At 34.5% G+C, this 26,247-nt stretch overlaps 1 protein-coding gene across 3 annotated transcripts in view; it reads right to left on the reverse strand.

The window, feature by feature from the left end:
• LOC126355893 (trypsin alpha-3-like) overlaps positions 1 to 26,247 on the reverse strand; it is a 1,162,507-nt gene that overhangs the window by 11,003 nt on the left and 1,125,257 nt on the right. Inside the window, exon 1 of one of the 3 annotated variants that reach the window (XM_050006400.1) lies at positions 21,494 to 21,885. The exons of the other annotated variants lie outside the window; for them this stretch is intronic. Coding sequence (XP_049862357.1) covers positions 21,494 to 21,862 — 369 coding nt within the window. The 5' untranslated portion in view covers positions 21,863 to 21,885. Of the gene's footprint in view, positions 1 to 21,493; positions 21,886 to 26,247 lie in introns of those variants that run through there. 3 annotated transcript variants of the gene reach the window in all.

A 26,247-nucleotide genomic window follows, 5' to 3' on the forward strand; every position in this document is an offset into this window, starting at 1 on the left:
GCATCAGTAAATCCCATTGTCCACTCACGACCTACTGCTTCTATTGTCATGCACTAACTGACTAGCAAATTGCAATGCACACAAGGAAGATGCAAGCACAATGTAAACAAATATATGAGTAGGAACACTGTTCCTAGAAACTACACAGACTAAGTAGCACAAACAATTGTCAGTGTGGAAACTTTTCAAAATACGATATCTCGTAAACAAATCCTGCAACAAACACCAATGACATTCTAATTCATACTAATTTTAGTTTATTAATGTCAACAGGCATTTTTATATTGAAAATAGTACATGTCAGCAAAAAAATACTCTCCTTAATTATTATTACAATCAGTTTATTGGCTACCAATATGAACCTATGACTACCAATCCATTCTGTGAACATCACAGATCAACAGCACTTAACATTTCCATAATATTGGTGGCATAAGTTTTAGGTGTTTCATCCTATATACTACAAAGACTCAAAAACAAAATCAAAACACAAGTACAGAAAAATGGAAGCAGCAGAGAACACAAATAATGCGGATGTACAAAAACAATACAGACACTATACCACACTCATAATCACAAAGAGCAATACTACTGGCTCAACTAACATAAAGAAAGGGTACACATTAACATACATACAAACACAAGTCAATATAAAGAATAGCAAATATATTAAAGAAATGAGGATTACATTTTGCTTCCAGAACAAAAACACTCTCCAGTCAAATTTTAAAACAACAGCAGACAAAATAGGAAAATTTGAAGGTGCAGGTAGACACCAATTAGTATGACAAGAATGTGAATCAATGTATCTGGGAAAGAGAGGCAGGAATTTCAAATCTAGGTATAAAGAAAAAATTATATATAGCCATTCTGCGTTTACTGACCACAGCATACAACTAGGCATAGAAATTATTAGAGCAAAACATTGCAACAAAACACTCCTGATGTTACAGGAAAACCTTCTTATATAAAGAGCAATGAGAAACGAAAGTAATAAATGATCAGATCAACATATATCAATAACTTGCAGAACATTTTAACCCCAAAACAACTATACAACATCACCACACTAAATAACTAATTAATCTTCCTTTTCCTGCATCCCTCTCTCTCTCTCTCTCTCTCTCTCTCTCTCTCTCTCTCTCTCTCTCTCTCTCTCACACACACACACACACACACACACACACACACACATACACACACATACAATGTATGCAATGAAGGAAGTAATATCGATCGACACATACATATAACAAACAAAAACAAAAGACGAAAGATAAACACACAGCGATAGTTGGCAACATTATACACTGTAAGTACTCAATCAAAGATGCACCAAATGAAGTACTGTGATAAATGTGGTCAAGTAAACGCCGAAAACCGGTCATCTGGAGTATGGAGATCAAGCAAACTCATATCCAGAATGGCACACATGAACCAACATCATTGGAAACCTTAAGTAACACCAAATGGTAATTTAACTTCACGAAATTCGTGGTGCAAAAGTAGTTTCTAATCTGTAAAAGGAGAGAGTGACATGAGAAAACATAACATAACAACATATTTGTAACTACTACTACATAATGCATTTACTATATACACACTTCAAAAAACGTTTTGTATCACCTCGGTTAGCACTGAAAGACCTAAGTCGAAACAAGGCCCCCGGATTAGACAACATTCCATTGGAACTACTGCTGGGCTTGGCAGAGCCAGTCATGACAAAACTCTACCATTTGGTGAGAAAGATGTATGAGACAGGCGAAATACCTTCAGATTTCAAGAAGAATATAATAACTCCAATCCCAAAGAAAGCAGGGGTTGACAGATGTGAAAATTACCGAACTATCAGTTTAATAAGTACAGCTGCAAAATACTAATGCGAATTCTTTACAGACGAATGGAAAAACTGGTAGATGCGGACCTCGGGGAGGATCAGTTTGGATTCCGTAGAAATGTTGGAACACGTGAGGCAATACTGACCCTACGACTTATCTTAGAAGCTAGATTAAGGAAGGGCAAACCTACGTTTCTAGCATTTGTAGACTTAGAGAAAGCTTTTGACAATGTTAGCTGGAATACTCTCTTTCAAATTCTGAAGGTGGGAGGGGTAAAATACAGGGAGCGTAAGGCTATTTACAACTTGTACAGAAATCAGATGGTAGTTATAAGAGTCGAGGGACATGAAAGGAAAGCAGTTGTTGGGAAGGGAGTGTAGTCTCTCCCCGATGTTATTCAATCTGTATATTGAGCAAGCAGGAAAGGAAACAAAAGAAAAATTCGGAGTAGGTATTAAAATTCATGGAGAAGAATTAAAAACTTTGAGGTTCGCCGATGACATTGTAATTCTGTCAGAGACAGCAAAGGACTTGGAAGAGCAGTTGAACGGAATGGAAAGTGTTTTGAAAGGAGGATATAAGATGAACACAACAAAAGCAAAACGAGGATAATGGAATGTAGTCAAATTAAATCGGGTGATGCTGAGGGAATTAGATTAGGAAATGAGACACTTAAAGTAGTAAAGGAGTTTTGCTATTTGGGAAGTAAAATAACTGATGATGGTCGAAGTAGAGAGGATATAAAAAGTATACTGGCAATGGCAAAGAAAACGTTTCTGAAGAAGAGAAATTTGTTAACATCGAATATAGATTTATGTATCAGGAAGTCGTTTCTGAAAGTATTTGTATGGAGTGTAGCCATGTATGGAAGTGAAACATGGACGATAAATAGTTTGGACAAGAAGAGAATAGAAGCTTTCGAAATGTGGTGCTACAGAAGAATGTTGAAGATTAGGTGGGTAGATCACATAACTAATGAGGAGGTATTGAATAGGATTGGGGAGAAGAGAAGTTTGTGGCACAACTTGACCAGAAGAAGGGGTCGGATGGTATGACATGTTCTGAGGCATCAAGGGATCACAAATTTAGCATTGGAGGGCAGCGTGGAGGGTAAAAATCGTAGAGGGAGACCAAGAGATGAATACACTAAGCAGATTCAGAAGGATGTAGGTTGCAGTAGATACTGGGAGATGAAGAAGCTTGCACAGGACAGAGTAGCATGGAGAGCTGCATCAAACCAGTCTCAGGACTGAAGACCACAACAACAACAACAACAACATCACCTCAGTTCTGAGAGTTTCCAAACCTGTACAGAAAATTAAAACAGAGAACAACATAAACATCATTTCTGCCGTATTTACTGCTCATGAAAACCACGAATTGCATATTGTTCCAGCATACAGCGAGATCTTCATAAGTGCTGGTCCATATCGCTGTACACACTGGTAACTCTAATACACTGGTACCTCTAATACCCAGTTGCATTGATAAATGCCTATAATCGTCGTGGCATACTATCTACAAGTTCATCAAAGTCCACATTGTCCCACTCCTCACTGGCGATTGGGGGTAGATCCGTCAGAGTGGTTGGTGCGTCACGTCGTCCATAAAAAGCCTTTTTCAATCTATCCCTGTCATGTTCGATAGGGTTTATGTCTGGAGAACATGCTGGCCACTCTAGTCGAGCGATGTTGGTATCCTGAAGGAAGTCATTCACAAGATGTTCTCGATGGGGACGCGAATTGTCGTTCATGAAGATGAATGCCTCGCCAATATGCTGCTGATATGGTTATACTATTGGTTGGAGGATGGCATTCACATATCGTGCAGCCGTTACAGCGCCTTCCATGACGACCAGCGGCGTACGTCGGCCCCAAATTATGCCACCCCAGAACAGCAGGGAACCTCAACATTACTGCACTCGCTGGAGAGTGTGACTAAGGCTTTCAGTCTGACCGAGTTGAGTCCAAACACGCCTCTGACGATTGTCTGGTTGAAGACATATGCGACACTCATCAGTGAAGAGAACGTGATGCCAATTCTAAGGGATCCATTTGGCATGTTTCTGGGCAATCTGTACCGCACTGCATGGTGTCGTGGTTGCAAAGATGGGCGTCGCCATGGATGTCGGGAGTGAAGCGGCACATTATGAAACCTACTACACACAGTTTGAGTCGTAATATGACGTCCTGTTGGTGCACGAAAAGCATTATTCAACATGGTGGTGTTGCTGTCAATGTTCGTCCCAGCCATACTAAGTAGGTAGTGGTCATCCACTGCAGTAGTAGGCCTTGGGCGGCCTGCATGAGGCATGTCGTCGACAGCTCCTGTCTCTCTGTATCTGCTCTATGTCCAAACAACGTTGCTTTGGTTCACTCCGAGATGCCTGTACACCTCCGTTGTTGAGGGCATTTCCTGGCACAAGGTAACAATGCGAATGCTATCGACCGGCGGTATGGACCGTATAGGCGTACTTGAACCACAGACAACCAGAGCCATTTACCTCTTTCCTGGTGGAATGACTGGAACTGATCGGCTGTCGAATCCCATCCATCTGATAGGCACTGCTCATGCATGGTTATTTACATCTTTGGGCTGGTTTAGTGACATTACTGAACTGTCACACAGACTGTGTCTGTGATGCAATATCCACAGTCTTCAGGTGTTCTGGGAACTGGGGTGATGCAATGATGTGTGTATGTATAAACAAATATGTATTATAGGAAACGGAAGATGCTTCGTGATCGTGAATAAAACATGTGAAACGTATATGGCAAAAAAACTGCTTTTTATTTAACTGTGAAGGTGGGGCATACCTCCATGAACTGAAATTTAATTTGGTAACTCATACATACAGACTTTTGATATGGATCACATGATAGCGACACTTTAAATTTCTTTGAAATTGTAGTATAAACATTTTTTTTAAATGTGAGCTCCTCGTCTAGGTCCTGAAGGTCGAGTGATGTCAACTGGTTGGCATATCATCCTCTGACATGTGATAACATGCGGATGTGGTATGGAGAAGCATATGGCCAGCACACTGCTCTCTGTGCATTTGGTCGCCTTTTTAGGTCTTTAGGCAGCTACTTCTAAGTCACGAAGCTCCTCAGTTCGCACTATGAGGCTGAGTGCATCACGCACCTGTCCTCCTACCAACGAAATTTTTTTGGCAATAACAGGAATAGACACTGGGTCCTCCACATGACAGCCGTTTATATCTGACCACTCGGCTAAGGAGGTGCACATATACATTATTCAGGCAGCAAAAAAAGAATGACAGAACACTAATGCTGGAGAGGTCATGCAAGTTAGTACATTTTAGCCTTGAGCACTGAAATTATGTTCAATGTGCCATATAACTAATGTGCAAAACTTATGGACAAAAACGACTTTCGTGTGCTGGGTCATTGCAAAGTAACATAGCTCAATGAAACTTTGACCACTTATTGAAAGAACTGCTACAGCATAGTACAGAAGGTAACTGGAAGAATTACATGTTTAGATGTACATGCAAAACGATAATTACACTGAAGTCATTGTGATTCATGATAGTATTCTGTATATTAAAATTGATGGAACATAGGGTTTGACAGCTTGTGTGTGATCAGTGTGGATAGCCATGCACCCTCCCAATGCTAGCCAGAATCTTCCTAAGGAGTTGTTGTGGTAGGACGTTCCATGGCTCCACCAATGCAGCTGGATGGTCGTTGATTCATGTAGACATGATGCTTTCCAATGCATCCATCACGTATTGGATGGAATTTAAGTCAGTGGAATTGGCAGGCAAATCCATTCACCAAATATCCTTTTGTTCTAAGGGAGTGTCCAACTGTGCTGTTCTGTGTCATGCATTGTCATTTATAAAAATGAATTTGGGGATCAAACCAGCCTATAATTTGGAAATTGCTTTATGATATATATGACAACTACAGCATCGAATCTCACTGATTGTGTAACTTTACATAGAAAACTAATAGTGTTTTGACATAAATCTGACAATGACAGAAATTTTGAAAACAATGACAAGTAACATGTCCCTTTTATTCCGAAAATTCTACACTGAGTTAAAAACAAAATCTAAATTTTCTGGAGCTCAGCTAGATAGAACCCTGAAATAATTCAAAAACACACATATGGCTGCCATTCTCGTAAATGACCTAACAGGAAGCCAACAAGATACACTGGTTATAGTACTGGTATTTGTTCACTGATGCTAAATGGAAACACTTATTGTCGAATACAGCACAGACGATGTAGCTATTGACTTTAAGAAGTCAAATGTGTCTGGACCATAACATGAGTCAACCTTACAACTGATGAATATATCGGTAGCATACATATGCTGTTTTTGGAGTAAAGAGAACAGTATTTTAAAAATTTCCTAATATAAATCGAAATTTTAGTGCTATTGTTAACCTCATTTAAAAATTTATCTATATCGACAATCGACTTTACATTTACTTAAAAAATAAAAAAAATTAATAAACTTTTTCCTTAAAAATAAGTTTTCTGAGATAGTGTTTATCCGTAACAGCAAAACCAAATTCTCATTTCATTTAAAAATAAAAACTCTAACAATTTTTCTTGATAAATATCGCCAAATCTTGTCTATCTGAATGAATAACTTGAAATCTCATTTTATTTAAAAAATGTAAATGTAATAATTTTTTTATAAATAAATTCTGTCAAACATCGTTCTTGTATGCCAGTGATATACATTTGCATTTAAAAACACAAGGTACATTTGAAATTTAAATGTTCTAATTTATTTAAACTCTTCCTTTTTATTAATACAAAAGCAAAACAAAACGTACTCCAAAGATTAGCTATTTCAAACTCAGAAAAGTATCGCAAAGAAAATCATGGATTGAGCTATACAGATTTAGAAAATCCTTCAAAAAATGGTTATTCAAATGGAAGTGTACAAGTTATCTTAGGAGTTATTGTTTATTTTAATATGAAACAAATGTAAATGAGATAAATAAGGTACAAATATATAAAAGAACTTTGATCAATCAATAAAACAAAAAATCTTAATAAAGGAAAATTACTCGATCTTATTAACAATCCTGGTGAGAATATTAATAATAATGATAAAGAATTGAATAAAAAATATATAAAGGAACTTCATCTAATCATTAAAAGAAAAATCTAAAAAATTATACTAAACATAATAAACAGCAATTAATCGCTCTTAAGGAAAGATCTGAGGACAGTATTATTAATAACAATAACTAAATGAAAAAAACATCGTTGTAAGATCTTCAAAACCTGTGAAATAGAAAAATTCGAAAATTTTTCTTACCTTAATATACAACAATTAATCGATCTTATCAATACATCTGAGGTAACATTATTTATATTGATAACAGGAATTACATATATTACCTTCTAGTACATAAATATCAAGAATCTCAGGTTACAGTTTTCTAGATTATGGCGAGTTTTTTTAAATTTCCAAAACGAATTAATATTAAAGGTTACGAATTATAGTCTAGAATAACGATAACATAATGGAAAATTAATATGTTGATAATATTGTTGAACCACAAGAATATTTCAACCAAATTAAAAAAGAGGTAATAACTAAATTTTAAACAATGAAATGCGATTAAAGCTTACATTATATTTTATTGTTATTGTAAATGACATTGGGAAATACATGAAATAAAATTTAAAAAATGAAGTTTTATACAGGAGAACTAATTTAGAGGACTATTATGTAAAATCAACACATAAACTTATGCTGATACGGAAGAAATGCAAAGAAATACCCAGATTGCTCTTTAATGCACGCCAATAGTTCAAAATTAAGTGTTAATACATACAAATAATATCATGTACCTCTTATATCGATTAACCAATGGTACTTAAAAATAAAAAACCAGTAATCAATGTAAAAATTGAGATAAGAAACGTTTTCATAATTCAATAAAATCAGCTTTATAGAAAGCAATTGACCACATTGAAAATGTTCATAAATATACAAATATTGTACTGATGATATTATTGATAAGGGAAAATTACTTTTCGCATTCAGTTAGCAGATATTTTAAAATTTGAAATGAAGTCGAATATTTAAAAGAAATGTTTATGCTCATATCGAAATATGTAGTGTATATCGTCTTTACCATATAAAAAATTAACAAGAAAAACATGTTAATCTTATTTTAATTTGAGAAGTATTAATTCTCAATAATGTTTGATAAAAAAACGATTTTGATTAACTAGTGCACAATCAACCCAAAATGGACATTAAATTAATTTTTGTGATAAATGTTTAAGATATTTTCATTCATATGAAAAGTTAGACAGTTACAGAAACAATCCCAAATAACTTAAAGATGTAAAAATTGTTATCCCTTACAACGGAAAAATTAAATTTAAAAATTACAGTGATTCATTATGAATACCTTACTTAATCTATGCAGGATTCGATTGTGTTTTAAAGGATGTTAACAACTGTCAAAAATTTTTTTGAAATGTTAAAACAAGAATCTAAAGAATGTGCAGGAAGTGTTTAAATATTGGTTAAAAGTAAACAAGAAATCATTGAATATTGTCACTAGAACATACAGATTCGTTGAAAACATATCTTGATTTTAACTGAGATATGAGCAAAAACACAGCTAACAAATACATAAAATTTTTTATAAATCAACCATTAATTCTGTTTTAGCTATAACGATGGAAAATATTACCAATAGACAAAATATTAAAACAATAGAAGATCCAAAAAAAGAGACACAATAAATTTCAGAACCTAATTATGATCATACTGCTTTATTTTTAGAAAATATTGTTGCTGTTCTTATGGAATTTTTATTTTTAGAAAATATAGTTGCTATTGTTATGTAATTTTGATTACAATATAATAAAAAATATTTGGGGAAAGTTTTTGATTTATGTTATATGGATACAGATTCCTTTATTCATGATATAAAAATGAAAATAGTAACATTGATATGAAATCATTGAATTTGGGACAAGTAATATTAAAAAAATATGTTGAAACTTATTATTTGTAGATCGAAAATGTATGCTTAAAAATAGAAGGTGAAGAACAGAAAATATCTAAAGCAGATTAAAATGGTTTCGTGAAAAATACAATTAGTTTCGATAATTATAAAAACTGTTTAGATGACAAAATATAACAACACAGAACAATGGATTTACTTAGTTTATTTATACATGAATTCTCATGACTGAATATAATAATATGTTTTACGTTCTGAAGACAATAAATGCATTATATTACAAGGTGGAATTAATAATTACCATATGGACATTTAAAAATGCAAGAATTTAATCTCAGTTCTTAAAAAGTATTAAATATATAAAATGAAACAGAAAAATTTAAAATATAAATATTAATAAATTACAGTTTTGAAAAACTGAACAATGTATATCCATGATGTTTATAAAACAAAATATTATAAAATAAAAATTTATTTGTTGTCTAATTTTTGATGGTTTTCCATATATATTTTAGAAACAAACATTCCACAAAAACATTCAACTTTTTGACAACACTTTTGTATATTTTCTTATAATCGAAAAGCCCTTCCTCTCTTTGGTTATTGTCATGGTTCTCAATATGTTAAGATTTTTCAATTTTTTAAAAATTTTCACATGTAAACGTTTTCTATTCCACTCATATCTTAGTCCTATTACGTGTTCTGATTTTTGCTCTGTATTTTAGATGTGTCTTCTTTATAAATTGATGCAACCTATTATTGAAAATGTATTCTTATTTGTAAATTTAATTCCTTTACGAATTTCTTTTCCTTGTTTGCACAATGGGCAAATCACTTAATTTTCACTTTCCATAATAAATTATTAGAATTTACAAAAATTAAAACTTAATAAACTTTATAACATGTAAATGGAGTCATTTTTATATCTAAAATCAAACCCAATTTATAACGATAAAAATATAAATGGAATCATTTTTATACCTAAAATCAAAAACCTATTTATAACGATAAATATATGTGATTGATTTTTGATGAAAAAAATAATCCATGGTTTATATCAAAAGATATATGTGATGTTTTGGAATACATCTATTTAAGATATGCTTTGAAAGACAAGGTATGTGTAAATATAAGAAAAATGAAGAATTAAGAAGTAGTTCACAACTACAATTATATTCACATACAAATATAAATGAAACCAGTTTTTTAGTTTAATAATGACATAAACATGCCTTAAGCAGAAATTTTTCAAGCTTATATTTATGGTGAAGATTGTCTGTTAATTCCATAATATAGAGAATATAATAAAACATTAATGTGAAACAGTTCTATGAGGTTCAAATAAATCATTTAAAAATCTGAATAATATTAAGTATATTGGTATAAAAAACAAAACGAAAGATTTGATTCTTCTGTAGACATTTTAGTGAAAGAAAGGTACAAATGAATAGTGTACTATCATATATCGTTAGTAAAACAACTGCTGAAAGTTTAAGACTGACACTTGTTATTTTAAGATCATACAACTATCATTAGGATAACTATATCATTCGAATGAAATTTGAAAATATTCGTACACAGATGTATTATATATGAAGTAGACATCCAAATTGTGAAGAATTTGTGAAAATAAATTATTTACTTATGCAGTAAAAGATGGAAGAAAGATTTATTCGTGTATTTTGCCAAAAGTATTTCAATATTTGGCGTAGTTATTCAAAAGAACATTTGCATGATGATGGTATTAGGAAATGAAACTAAATTTCCAACTAATGTTTTTCATGATCAAATTTTAGAATATCAATCATAATGATTATTACATACATTTAATACACTAGAATTATGCAAAGCATATAATTCCATTAATTCTAATTTATAAGTTTTAAAAATTCAGCCATTACATCATTTTTTGCTATCCATTATTTTAGTACCAATATATTCTCTATCTTCTTTAATAAAATAATAAGCACAGTGAATATTAAGTCAATAACAAATATGTTTAATATTCAATAACTTACTCATTTTAATATAATTGTGTATTATACTTTTAAAAAAATTAAGTTATTTTTATTATTCCACAATTTTGTGAATTGGCAAAACCTAACCATATTGCATATACTTTACTACCTTCCTTTTACAAAACTTTGGCAACGATATAAACATCTGGAAAATGTTTTTTGGATAGTTCCAGTTTGTACAAAAATTCCTTTTGTTTCTGCACCAATTATATATATATCGTTTGATTTTTATGTTATTCTATTAGAATGAATAATCTCGTCAATTCCACGAACTTCTGTTACCCAGTTTGTTGCACAACGTTTTCCGAATATTCCTTTTAATTTTCTTATTCTTATTTTATCAGCAAGCTTATATTGAGCATTAGTATTTAACAAACTTGTTACACAAAAACCTTTAAATAAGGTTTTTCCGTTTTGTTTCATTTTTATCTACTTTAACAAACTTTATTTACTTTATTTTCGTATAATCCATTTCGAGTAAATCATTTCACAATGATATGAAGATGGTGTCCGTTCCCAAAAGAACAGATACCATTGATGATCACAGGTTTGAGTACCAGTTGGTGCACACATTTTCAGCTGTCCCCACTGATGTACTAACAACACATGTCGTCAGCTAAGGGTTTCGATCTAATTATCATTTCAGTTTGAGATAAGCCATCTGATCCGAAAGAAATTTCATTCATTACATTTAAAATACTCTCTCTTTGGTTTACATAATTCATGATTCGTTTCTTCATCATTGTAAGCCATTATGTACAATTTTTTTAACAAATTTACCTTTTTCGTTTTACAAATTGGACTAATTCCCTCAATTCCCTGTTTTCCAATGTTAGCTGTCAATTATTGACGATTATGCGTTTCAGGAAATTTTAGTACACTTAAAACAGCAGATACGATTCTCTAAACAGAACAAAACATAATTAAATTTTCTATTATTTCACTAAGTGTATTTAGGTTTACATCAAGTAAAACCGTTTTAACAGTATCTTTTAACCTTATCATAAGAAAATTTTATTTCTCCCATATTTTTATGATCAGATGTCAGGAGTCATTTCGCAAAATTTGTCGAAAACACTTACCGAAATATCGAAATCATTAGCTCATAAATCTATACTTATATTTTTGTCAATGACAGGTATTATTTAAGTAGAGATCCATATGTGAAAATGTACATTTTTTGTTCATCTTGAGTCATAAAATTAATTTCAATTAGTTGTTTATTATGTACTTTATCTTTACAATTACTTAAATCTTATCGGTATGGAGTTAAATATGTTTTTGTGAAACAATCTGAAAGCCCTTTTTCTATTTCATTTTTGTTAGGTAATTTGATAGATTAGTTTTATGAAGTTGATTATTATTACCATTGAAATCCGTGTTATTAACGTAACTATTCGACTGCTCTAAAATACTTGTACATTCATGTTTTGTATCATATTCTTTTTCTATATATTGTTTCATAACTGCAACATAGATCACTTATAGAGTATATTAAATGTACTAATCTGCTACTTTTAAAATCAATATATCCTTTAGCTGTTTCAACAATGTTTAGTAATTTCTTATGATATTATTTAATTATATTTTCTATTTTTGTATTATATATTGCTACTAACATTAAGTGCTTCAACTAATGCTACTTCATTTTTTAACACTCCATTAATTTGTTATTTATCTTATTTCCAAAAATCCACATTACTTAAAGTAAAATTTGCAGTAATATAATTTGTACATAATAGGTTTTAAGTGAAATACATACAAATGACTGCAAATAAATTCGTTAGAATTTTGTATACTTCTGATGTTGGAACAAGAGTTATTTTTCCTAAATAATTTACTAGTTGTTTTGGTATATTTCTTCCAAATGAATAAAAAAATTTATATATTTATTCTTATAATAACAAATCCAGTGAGTACCAGCATGATGAGATGTATCTATATTTACCACTCCGTACTCCAATTTATTTAATTATCAGGTAATTAATCAATCATAAAAACACCAGAGAAATATCTAATTATTAATTGTTTAATCAATTGTTCTATGTCAAAATTAGTTAAACGATTATGAAATTATGTGATTATTTCTTTTTTTCCTTATTCCAGTTCCATTTTTGAACTTGTAATTTTTTATCATGTTTTTCATTTATTAATACTTTTGCAATAGCTGCAGCTGTTAAAGTAGCATCAAACATAAATGGTAGAGCTGACAATAGTGATGGCAAAATCCCACCTTCATTCTTCTTTCTATTTAGATAATCTACAAATTTTGCCCACAGGAGGTGGGCTAATGTTATGCATAAATTCCCACTTTTAGCTGCTGTCACTTTTTTTGTCTTTTGAACATCAGTTAAAATTGACCAATAATATCTGGTACAGTATTAGCTTTAATTTTCTCACTTGGTGGTGATGATTGGTTTGTGAGGTGTTCAACTGAGTGGTCGTAAGTGGCCACACAAAGTCCCAATTTTTACATAGTCCTATTATTTACTCAAACCAATTTAGCCACTGACATGAATGATGATGATCATGATCAGATGTGAAGGACAACACAAACCTGGGACCCTTTGAGCCACTTGGTAACAAGATGAAATCAATTGAAATATTATTCATTTATAGGGATTAAAAATTAGTTAAGAATTCTGTATATAATTTACGCTTTATCATCAAAATTTAACCCAATTCTTAATTTTCGTTTCCATACATTATTCCTCCAACTTCAGTTGTGGCTAAATTTCACCTATTGAAGCATCAAGAGAATGTATTTTTTGCAATTAATTACTTCTTTATCTGTTTCATGTTCCCTTTTATAATATTTATTATCTCTATACAAACTACCACATTTTAACTTGCTTCAACTAATAGATATTTTCCTTTATCTACATTTGCTAATCTTTCATCCACCTTAGTACTAGGACCACACAAGTTATAGCCAGGTTAATGCTTTTAAATGGTGATTATAAATTAAAGTACTAACCAATTCTTTTTCGTATTCACTATCCCAAAATGTATGTGGTAAATTATTCAAAATTCTAATAAAATATAGAATTCCTTTTGGATGGTTAATTCTAAATTTATAAATTAACTAGTAAACATTCCTGTTATTCCAACTTTTCATTATAATAATTTTTATTTCCAGCTAATTCTTCACCAAGGATAACTATTAATCGATCAATTATTTTATGTACATGATCCATTTAAATATATTTAACTGTTTTTCTGGATATTATTAATTAAACCTTCACCTATTTCTTCTTCTACACTTAAATCTAATTTTACTGGTGACTTTTTGGAATGTTCAAAAGATCAACAATTTCTATTATCAAATATTTATATTTATTGCATTTAGTTGATTTTGTTGCATTTGGATTATTATCAGAATATAATGCTCTGGAATGGTCAATATATTTGCATAATTTGATGCACTAGAATTTTTAGATTATCTATAGATATTATCTATAGCTATTTGTTTTTTAGTTAAAGGATCTGTAACTTCATATGTCCTGTCACCAATAGTTAACTTGTCCTCATGAAATTATGTTGGTATTTGGCAACAAATTTAAATGTACCAATGAGTGTCAAACCAAAAGCAGTATTTTCACTATGACTGATAAATTGTAACATTCCTTATTTTATATTTATTTTATTACTTTCAATGATTCTTCTTCATTTTTAATTTTCTTTCTTTTTCATAATTGTCTAACAAAATTCTTATATCTGATTCATCTTTTGCATAATATCATTTATAAGTATCATGTTGCTAATTGTAGTACACGTTTAATTTCTTCTAAAGAATGTTGATTGTAACAAACCATTTGTTTTTCAACTTCTCCATTTTGTTCAATAGCTTTCAAACCATTATCATCTAATCCTTCAATTTCTTGTTTAACATGACTGTTTCCATCTATAACTGCTGGATCTTTAAATTAGATTTAATTTTTTATTGGTTGTTTGTTGAGTTTTTAAACCCTTCCTTTAATTGTTCTTTTTATTATCTATTTTGTCCAGCTTTTTTAACAACCTCTGGGTCATATTTTGGAAGCATTTATTAGGATACAAAACTGTTATCATTTTTATTTGTCATTTAATATTTATATTCATCGCTAATATTCAGTATTTATGTTGATCAGTAATCATCAACATTTATGTTTAATGCTTTTGTTCATAATTGACTTCAAAAGTGCTATTGTAACAGTATGGTAACTTTAAAAGTGATTTAATAATTTTTTTCCTGAAGGAATCACAAACAAAATCGATGGTTATCCATTTTATTTATTTCCTGTTAACAAGAAAACAAAAAGAATGTAAATATGCCTATAAAGAAGCAGAAGTCGATATTAATATCAGTGATGTTTAGGTTCATAATAATTATTCACAATTTTATATTGCATTTAATGTTATTCACATATATGGAAAAGATTTCACAGCATATGACGGTAAATCAAAGATCACACGAATTAATATTTCTGTGTTGAAACTGTTTGTTGTTATTACAATTAAAGAAGAAAACAATATTTTATTTAGAATAGAAAAAGCAATTATTTCTTCTTTAACACTTGTTGAATTAACTTCATCTCTATCAAATGAATTAACTGTGGAAAACCAGATTCTTAACAATGATAAGATAAAATTAAAAACAAACCAAATGGACTACTTTATCTGTTGGAATTACTTGGTGGATTTTAAAGAAATAATTTGGCAATGAGTTTCAATAGTATTTTAAATTCAGTTTCAAGAAAAAAAAAGTTTCTGTTCTTTGGAGGACTACTAATAATGATGATAGTACACTTCCATATGAATGTAAAATTGTTGTAAAAATAATAGACATTGGTGTTGTTGTGTTTAAACTTGAACCAGAATATTCGTTTGAACTAGAACAAGAGAGATTGATAAATTCAAAAATTAAAATTTCCTATTTTGAACTACAAACAACTGAAGTTTCTTCTTTAAATGAAAAACGAAATTTAGAGACAGATATTACTAATTACTATAATTCTGATGAAGTTGATATGCCTTACTATATTCTCTTTGTTTCCCAATAGAAAAAATAACCAATTAAATGATTCTTCTTTATTCAATATCATAAAATTAAAATATGTCAATGTAAAGAATGGGAAAAAGTAACGTTTTTTCTTAAAAATTATGGTATCTTGATCCACTGAATAATTTTTTAAAAGCTTACAATGTTTTTAGAGCATTTGAAGAAATAACAGTTAAATAACAGTGCAAATGTAAATCAATGCAGTTTTATTCAAAATTTTCCTATGTAATAAATATGTCTAGAAGAATGAATGTTTCAACCACTCAAAAAGAACAGTGAAGTTGGATGTATTTTAATGAAAATACACCAAATGGTGCAACTGCTTATGTAATTATGTATTGTATGAAGAATTCAAATAATGGTTCACAATACAGAAATTTAAATGAAAAGTTTTAATTACATAAATGAATATAAATTAGAAAAATAATAGAAGAGTTAACTTCATGTTTACATTTCGTTTTGAAGTATTTTCATAAAGATAGGAGAAAACTGAAAAATTTAGATTGTAAAAATTAAAATATTTAATATTTTTTAAATATTTTTCAATTTCAAAAATATAATCTTTTCAATTTTTCAAAATTTCCAATTTCAAAAATTTGAAAATCTAACATTTTCCTATGCAAATAGAAGCAAAACAATATAAACATGAATTGTAGTGTTAAAAATCTAGTAAGTGAAATTAACAGTTATATTAATGGCTGTACAGACATGTATACTAAATTAACAGAGCTGAAAAGAACCATATCTTTGAGTATTACAAAAGCTGCAATTTTAATAATTAAATATGGCAAAAAAGTTTCATTACTTTTAGATTTTAAATATAAAATAACTCTTCCAGATCATTATAGTAAAATCTTGGCAGAAGATGAAGATAAATTACTGGAAATTATTATATTACATTTTATTTATCGACGTAAAAAACAAAATCAAGATTAATCAGCTCATGTTATTGAATTTGAATTAATTTTAGAATTCCTATGACTTATCAGCAGGTTCCGTTGTAGGAGCTAGTGGCATGAGGTATTCTGTCACCACAGTTTCATGAGAGTTACAAGCCCATGTACACTATTAGCAATGGTGTTGCTGAATGGGCCTACCATAAGAACCTCACAGATACTGCAGGCACCATGCATGTGTCTAACTAGCAGTCATTCCTCGCCAGGTGAAGCTGCTATCGCCTGGACGGATTTACATAGATAGTGTACGGCGTCATAACGTTCTGGCTGGTTGGTCAGTGTACACACAGAAACGCTATTCACGCCTAGGAGGTACCAGAAGCTTCGTTGTCAATAGAAACTTTGGTGGCTAATAATTATTAGTTTTAACCAATAAAACACAGAATGCAGGTCTCAGTGAAACATTTGAGGGAATAGCACCTTCTCAAACTCTGGTAAAATCGGGTGTTTCTAGTGTATGAAGACAGTAGAACCTTTCCACAATGAAAGGACGAAGCAATTTCTTTTTCTTTTTTCTTAAAAAAAAGAAAAGAAAGGGAGACGGGACGATTCAAGGTCAGGAGTTAAGTTCACGTCTTGTCCCAACAAATAACTATAATACAGTTTATGTGCAGGCGCAAGGTATTGTGTCCGCCTAGGCGGGCCTCATGACACTACCGTCAGTTCCAGTACAGCACTCGTGGCTGCCGCATCGCGGTCACGAAGTGGAGCTGAGGCAGTTCCAGATACGATTTACAGTCTGACAATAATTTAAGGATTTGTAGTTTTAGCTTGACGATGACCACTATGGAAAGACGGTAGTTACTGTTATTCTAAATAAGGTTGGGTTATCCCGTACAACTGAGGCTGTTAATTATTAAAATTAAAATTAATATTTACACAGTTGCTGAAAAGGCCACGAAATGCTGAAGATATTTAGATTCAGTTTTACCTGTTGAGGAACGGAACCCTAAAAACAAAACTGAAATATAAAATATGCTATCAGACAGTGGTAACTGAAACCTGACTTGAGAAAGTAAGCTGACATCGTCTCCAGTGTATCAGGACGCAGCGGAATAACTTGGCACGTAGTGTTCCGGTGGAAGGCGCCTTGGCAGCAGGATGGACGTATCAGCCAGCTCCTTCCACCTACGGCACTGGTCGCAACATTATCTGGCGTGCATCTCCTTTCAAATGACGAAAACAAGTCGAGCTCACGGTCTTTCTCAGAGCCGAACGAAACACTGCATGCGGAGTGCTAGCTTTCTCACGTGTTTGCCACTTCAGGATGAATGCTACGTGTTTCATGAGGCGGTAGTAGACGCACGTAGGACTTGAAGGTTATTAAATACGCACGCAAGTTTCAGAGGAAGGAGGGTACGCCAATCTGACCTCCCTGTCTCGCTCACAGTGCAGAATCAGCTTTCCTTTCTGATTGGGTTGATACACAGACAGGCTCGTCAAGGAGGAACTTAAAGACGCCTCTAGTGGTCACACTTGGCGAAAATCGAGAAGCTGGTAAGGAACGTGTGATGCTACCAATTGACATGATCACAACAACATTAATAAGTGCAGTAATGCGACGTAAAAGGGAAACAGAATTCTATCACTGCGGGAAACTGGGGTGCAATCGTCGCTGGAGGTAGGGAATAGAAAATAACTGAACAACTCATCGTTGACAAACGAAATGTCATGGGAATCAAATCAATAGAGCCCTTTAGTTGGCACAAGTTAGCCGTCGCGATTATGCTTCACAAGAACATCTCGAGATCGAGCAACACGTCGAAGATACAAAGTGATCAATAAATATTTAACTTTGAATATACTTACCTGAAACAAAGTTTACTGAATCGAGTTAAGGACTTCATCAGTTACCCAGGGACTGACATTTATAGTAAATAGTACTGAACTACATTCTTTTTCTTCCTCTTCTTCTGTTTCCTTTTCCAAAAGAAGGCATAGCTTCCTCTCTTCAGCAGCCCTCCTTATCTCCATTTATGAAAAACATCCTATCTCACTGATTATGTTTTTCTTTAAACGGGATGTCCTCGGTCGTCTTCTCGTTTTCTTCCCAACGATCTTGCTCTCGAAAATAGTGTGTAAAAGAATACGATGTCTAATTAAGGGTGCAGTCAGTTTTGCTTTCTGTTGACCTATTACGAGTACATTCAGTAATTCTTTCTTTTCTTCAATTTCTTGTAGAATTATCTCATACGTATTTTGTGTAATTGTCCTTCACAACCATATTTCCGTAACTTCGGGGCGAGCATTCCTGCTTTGCTAACATGTAGGTGTTACGGCATTATGTGAGAACACTAGATGTGGTAGTCTTTACAGACATTATCTTAGCGTGGAACCAGATGTGATTGTTAAATATAATTTTTATTCTAGAAGGCGCTTTTGGGCGGTAGCATTCTTCTCTTGTTTTCCTTGAGACGTGTATTGTTTTCCTGCATGTTACTACAGAAGTAGCGAAGTGCCAACTAAAAGTAAAGAAGTTTAAGATGAAGCAGCTGAACTATTGGAACCTAAAAAAGCTGAACGAATCAAACACACAGCCTGACCACGTGACGAACATAGAAGGAAACTTCAAGGAGGCACTGGCGTCAAAGAACAAACGGAATGGCCTTGAAAGAGCCGTGTTAAATACAACATAAAATGTACTAGGACTGGAAAAAAAACATAAAAAGAAGCAGCTATAGGTAATAGATGATACAATGGAATTCGTAAAGAAACAAATAAACCGAAAAATGTCGAAAGTCAACATGAATTTAGGAAAATTAGGGGACAGATGATATTCAACAGAAGTGACGCGCTAACGCAAAAATTAAAATAATGTACCATAGACATCGTACACAGATAATAATCAACAACTGTATGAGGAACAGAACAAGAAGCACATCGAATTGAAATGACAAAAGTAAACTGGTAACAGAAGCATAAAATAGGTAAGAAGAGGCTTGATAACTGCACAGAAAAAGTGTGACGAATTGAAAATGACGACACAGTTTTAGAAGATTATAGGCGAGATTCAACACTTCTTTCTGAATTTCGAGACGGTTTGCACGATCTATGAAGGAATAAATGCTCAGATACTGATGAAATGACAGGTCAGTTTTGGCAACATGAGCCAAAGAGCGGAACAAGAACTGTCCAAGCTCATGGTGCAATGTTTCAAAATCTGAAAGTTAAATCAGGTTTTTAAAAGGACATAATTTTTGCGCATCCAAAGAACTAAACTGCGAAGGGATGTAAAAGTGCGGTACAGCCAGCACAGTATCACATTCATCAGAAATGTGACAGTACTTGGTAAAAAAAAGGAAAAGAAATAAAAAATAGATTAGGAGAAGACTAGTTTCGTTTCAGCAGTGCCTTGCAAGCAGAGAGTTGCCACTGAGTTTCTTTTGCCAGGAAATCACAGCATGACAAACGTTCGTAGACGCTCCGAGAATGGGTACAGAGGGCTGGCACACTGAATTCTAGGGAGAAGTGTCTGTCATCGTCACGAAAAGGTCGCGCGAAACTGTCCGACGTTCCGCGTGCCGGCCGCCCGCACACAGCTGTGACTCCTGCAGTGCTGGAACGTGCGGACAGTTTATTTCGAAGTGCTCGGCGGATCACGGTCAAATGCTTCGCTGCACAAGCGGAGGGCTCTGCGGGCAGTAGTGGCACAGGCGTCCATCAGCTGGGGCCCTGTAGCATGTGCGCCCGCGGGGTTCCTGGCTATCTGATAAAAGGACATGAAGAGCAACGAAGGACCGTCTGTGCTGAATTACTTGCCCGTTACGAGACTGATCGGGGCATATTTTGCCAAATGTCGTCACAGGCGGTGAAACATGAGTTGACCCCTTTGAACCGTAAACAAAACGGCAATCCACGGCGTGGCGTCACACTGTCTCTCCTCCGACGAAAAAGTTCACAGCGCCATTCTCGGTCGGTAAAGTCATGGCGACGGTCTTCTAGGATTCGGAACTGGTTATTCTTTCTGAAGGAAAGAATCCCGTAGCTGGAATACATACAGATGCAGTGGGCCGCGGTGAGCACCCAGGACTTGCCTCATAGTGCGACGATCAAGTCCGAAGAGTATTCTCTTACCCTCAGGAAATTAAATAAATGGCTTCACCGCGTTCATCAGCACAAAAATGGAAACGAATTTCTCATTCTGCATGACAACGTAAGGACTCAGCCAAGTCTTCGCTACAAAATTTTATTGAAAGGTTCTTCCTCGTCCACTCTACAGCTCGGATCTTCCACCTCGCGACTTCCATCAGCTTGGCCCAAGGGGTTGGATGATGGGGAGATTATTGATGCAGCAAGAAGTTGGCTCCGTTATCGACCATTAGAGTGTTACCTTGCGCGAGTACAGGTCCTCGCAGTAATGTGGCCTAAGGCCGTCGTATTGAACGGAGTTTACACTGAAAAATAGGGCTTTGTAGCTCAAAGAGCGTGGAATAATATGGTGTACTGGAATCCAGAATAAAAACAACATGCTTTCAGAAAAACTATATGCTGCATTACTTATTGAATGCACCTCTTAGTATAAAGAAATACCGAAATACAATACCAGCGCAAACAACAATGTAAGAAATGGATGTTTTTTCCTTGTGAATTGACGTTATCTATCCAACTGTTTACCATTCTAATCGATAAGCTATATACAGATAATTCCGTTACTCCATACCTTGGCCTTCTTTCCCAGCCGAAACTCTCCCCGTATTTTCAAGATCGCCACGTCGCAGTCGTACGCCAGCATGTTGTATCTCTCGTGTACCTTTTTCTCTATGACGTCGTATAGCCTGCCTGCTCTCAAGTTGGCGGTGCCGGCGCGAATCTGATAACTGTTTATCACGTAGATGCAGTGGGCCGCGGTGAGCACCCAGGACTTGCTGATGATGGAACCACCACAGAAGTGTCTGCCTCCTGTCTGGACGGACACCTGCCACGGCACGAGTTCGATCGACACGTTGGTGCCGCCGACTATGTGCGGGACCTGAGCTGATGTCGACGTCGCGCTGACAAGTGCCAGCACCGCCACTAGAGGCGCCAGCATCGCGCTGACTCCTGCGCGGCCCGTCTGGCTACCGCCGTAGAACGTGAACTGAGTCCAAGCAGTCCCTCCGCTATCTCTCAAGCGAAGGAAAATGTGGCTTCATAGCTGATATTATTACTGCAATAAAGAAGGCGAACTACACATAACATCTGGTGCTTGAGTTCCACATTCAAAACGAATTTTTTGAGAACATAATCGTTCCAGCACTGACATTACACTCAGGGGCGAAAGCCAGTTGCGTAGTCTGCTTTCTTAAGGGGACTAGTACGTGAATATGTCAAAAAATCGATTTTTTAATTTTTGTCCTGAGAAATTCTGTACTGAATAAAGAGGAATTTAAATATGTCTCAACACGTGATAAAGCTCCAATGTTACTCATACAGCTGTGCTAAAAACAGGATTGTGTTCTCACTTTCTTGGTTTTTTTGTGACTTTTTAGTGACTTGTACGGGAACAGATACCAAAATCTTTTCTGGTAGCACTAACTACTTTGAAAAATAGGTGTGCTGGTGTAATATTTATAGCTTTACAGCCATCATATTCAGCTACAAGAAGCTCTTCTTGGAACAGTTGAGAAGGCAGCAGTGGGAAGATGACTTAATGTGTTCTGAGGAAACGGTGACAGATGGTGTATTTTGTGCGTCTATCGTGAGAAAGATCGCCTAAATTATCTTCCTCCTCCACAATTAGTGGCTGCTGTGTTCGGAGGTATCGCGCCAAAATGATAAAATTATGTAACTAACATTATAAAAACTAAACAATGAATTTACTTACATTTCATGTAAAAGCATCTGTCAGTAGCATGATATCATTCCATTATTACAAAAGCGTCAATTACCAGCAGTATAACAAAAAAAAGCTAGACGAGAAGCCAGACGAAGCATTTCGATCTTCGGATCGCGCCTAAATAGGATGGCGGGCGAAGTGGTTCGGCTCTGAAATCAGAGCTCTATCGGCAGTCTCGGCGGAATTACATGTGTACCGTGGTCGGTATCAGCTATGGCTTAATTAACGATCTCTGGTTTGTAAATAAAAGAGCTGGTTTGGCAGTCTCGGAGGACAGACAAGCCGCGGTCGGTATCAATCATTAATTATATAGCAATCTCTGGTTTGAAAATGTGATAGTTTGATAGGTAGACTCTGAGGACAGATATGATGTCGGCCGCGGTCGATAGTGGTTAAGAACATAATCAGGAATCTTTGGTTTTTGGATATGTAATTGAGAACTGGTTTCATAGTAATTCTGCAAACCTGCAGTTCGTTATTCTGTTCATTTTCTGTGAAAGTGTGAAGCATGGAAATTACTTGGGATACATAAAATGGACTATAATCGTCCAGTTTCTCGTATTCTTCTAATAAAAAGCGAGTAGCACCCAGTTTAAACAAATTAAAAATTTAATTATTTTTATAATACCAATTCCTTATTAATAGTTTATTACTGCTTCAAGATACAGGACCCGCAACCTGCCTGCTGTTTTCTGCTCAGGGGACAACGACTATAGAAGACCGCAGGTTGGCGAACAATATTCATAACTTATGCATTCCACTCAGGGCGGTAGAAGCAACTAGGCACCTAGCGTGTACTGTAATCTTAGTATAAATGAGATCAGCGATATATCTGTTGTGTTGGCTGAATAGCCAACACCGTGTTACTAGAGGAGGCCGAAATGCACGCGTTTTAGCTCACGCAGGCTGGCGTGAGGAGGGAAGAACTATACTGTCGTGAGGTCTGGAACATGACAAGGAATTAGAATTCAGAAAGCGGACGTAGCTAGTTTGATACTTAACTTTAATCCATTAATGATGAACGTCGCTCTTGACGGTACATGATTCACAACATTGTCTGCTTAGAATTCATTCTAACTACTGAATTTGGCGCCTTGCTAGGTCGTAGCAAACGACGTAGCTGAAGGCTATGCTAAACTGTCGTCTCGGCAAATGAGAGCGTATGTAGACAGTGAACCATTGCTAGAAAAGTCGGCTGTACAACTGGGGCGAGTGCTAGGGAGTCTCTCTAGACTAGACCTACCGTTTGGCGGCGTTCTGTCTGCAATCACTAATGGTGGCGACACGTGGGTCCGACGTATACCAACGGACCGCGGCCGATTTAAAGGCTACCACCTAGCAAGTGTGGTGTCTGGCGGTGACACCACAGTATCATATATGGAAACACAGAGGAGGCGTGAAGAGAGGACATTTTCGAGGAAAAGGATTTATGACTCACACCTAAATCCTTCTCGCTATCTATCCGTCTCTCTCTTTCACTTGCCACAATGGGCGTTTTGCTATATTTCCATGATATGCAACGTCAAGGTTTAACGTTACGTAATTGATGGGAGTGCCTGAAGGAATAAGCATGCAAAAACTTTAACTGCTCTTGACTCCAGGAGACTATTCGAAGCAGAGAAATCAGTGTTGGAAGCCACCAAAGAAGCAAGAATACAAAGCCTGAAAAAGAAAAAGGGAGGAGAAAAACATCACGAATATAGACCTGGGATGTGTTAGTGTTATGCATGACAGGCGGAGACACAAAGTTTACCTAGAATTTCCAGGAATTTGATTTATGATGCACATTGGTTAAAAACTATTAAAGATCGATGGCTGAAATTTCGTCTGTCTTAAAACACATTTTACTAAAAAGCACACAATTCTTACGACTTAAATTTGCAAATTAAAGACTGTTTTGAAGAAAAGCTTTGAATTAATTACTGAAATTTTTGATAATCAAAATTTCTGAATCATAATTTATGAGAGCAACATCTTTATTAGAAGTCAGCTTTAAACATAGTAGTGTACCTAACTTCCAGACAAAAAAAAGCTTCTACTTTGTTCTTACTTCCAGATATATGTACCTATGCAAATTAATTTACATGCTTTATTTCACTTGGAACACAAAATACATTTCAGAAAAAAGTGTGAGACCAAAAGTTATGATTCATACATAAAATTGACCCCAAAAGATCTGTGAAAGGATGGTAAGCATTACACGGTCTTACCACTCTTATTCCTCGGGCTACACTATTTAGATAAGTGACAGGTTTTTCAAGATTTCCCCCTTGTCTTCATGAACCAGACCCCTTGAGAAGGTTAAGAATTTGCCTAACCTTCTTCTGAACCAAGATGACTAGAAAAGAGAAATAGTCAAGCCACCTGGATCTACAGCAGTTTAACGATCGTAAGTCACAGACTATTTAAAAATATATTGCAAACGTCACTATTTTCAAACAAACGTTGGCCTATCTGCTTCATATTTAGACATTCTGAAAGACTGAAACCAGTTTCCTTTATTTGATAATTGCACAGTCTGGACTGTATTACAAAAGGAAGTCCTAAAGAACGCCAAGTTTTATGTAGATGTTCTATTATGCAGCTGCTGTATATCTACCTTTGTAATAAAATAACTGCAGAGTTTTGCTCCACTACAGCAGAACATTTGTGACTATGCGTATTTTCATTTAAAAATCACCATCAGTGGGGGTGGGTATAATGAAGCAGGGTCAGTTTTTTTTCTTCATGTGATTTCTAAATTCAACTGTTGAGTGTATGCTTGAATCTATCTATAACGACCCGTTTGTTTCAGATTTGTCAGCGCGACAGCATTACTAATTCAAATGTTGAAAGATATGTCGGTCAAAAGAAAGTCAGTAAGGATAGGCCGATGCGTGCACGTGGTCCCTTGGTTAACGAATGAGACCAAATTGTTCTGTAGTTACTTTACACTGAATTTCTGCTCCTATAAGCGAAATATTGAAGAATTAAAATGAATCCGTGAAAAGATGATGACGTGTTCGAGCATCTCTGAGTCAATGGCGTGGGTCAATAAAAGCGTTCCACAAAGGTGCAAAATACGTACTTTAAATTGACAACGTTAATTATTACTGAAAAGGACATAGTGTTTGCAGGGAGTGTTGAATTTTTATGCCGACGAATCTAAAATAGGCGAGAAATCCACCGATGTACACATGTCACCAAAAGCCATCAACTGCAGTCAGTGCTTTCTTATGAACTCCCCACATGGAATCGAATTAGTTGTACTCCTCTGTTTGAGCATTAAAATACAACTTTAGCCCTTTAGTTGATAATGCAACTTGCTAAGTCTAATCCTCTCTCGTATTCCTGGACTTCTGGACTTTCCAACTGATTTACTACCGTAAATGGAACGTATCCGTTAGAGCTTGAGGACATCGCCCAAATTACAGCTGCCTTCAGTCATTGTTATAACGTTCAGCGGTGCGATTCATGGTAGCTGCAACACAGTTGGAACTATACACTGAGATGAGAAATGTGATGGGATAGCAATATGCACGTATACAGATGGTGACAGTATCGCATACACAAGGTATAAAAATGTAGCGAATTAGTGGAGCTGACCTTACTGCTCAGAC

The sequence above is a fragment of the Schistocerca gregaria genome, chromosome 3 (genome assembly GCF_023897955.1).
Source record: "Schistocerca gregaria isolate iqSchGreg1 chromosome 3, iqSchGreg1.2, whole genome shotgun sequence".
Lineage (NCBI taxonomy): Eukaryota > Metazoa > Arthropoda > Insecta > Orthoptera > Acrididae > Schistocerca > Schistocerca gregaria.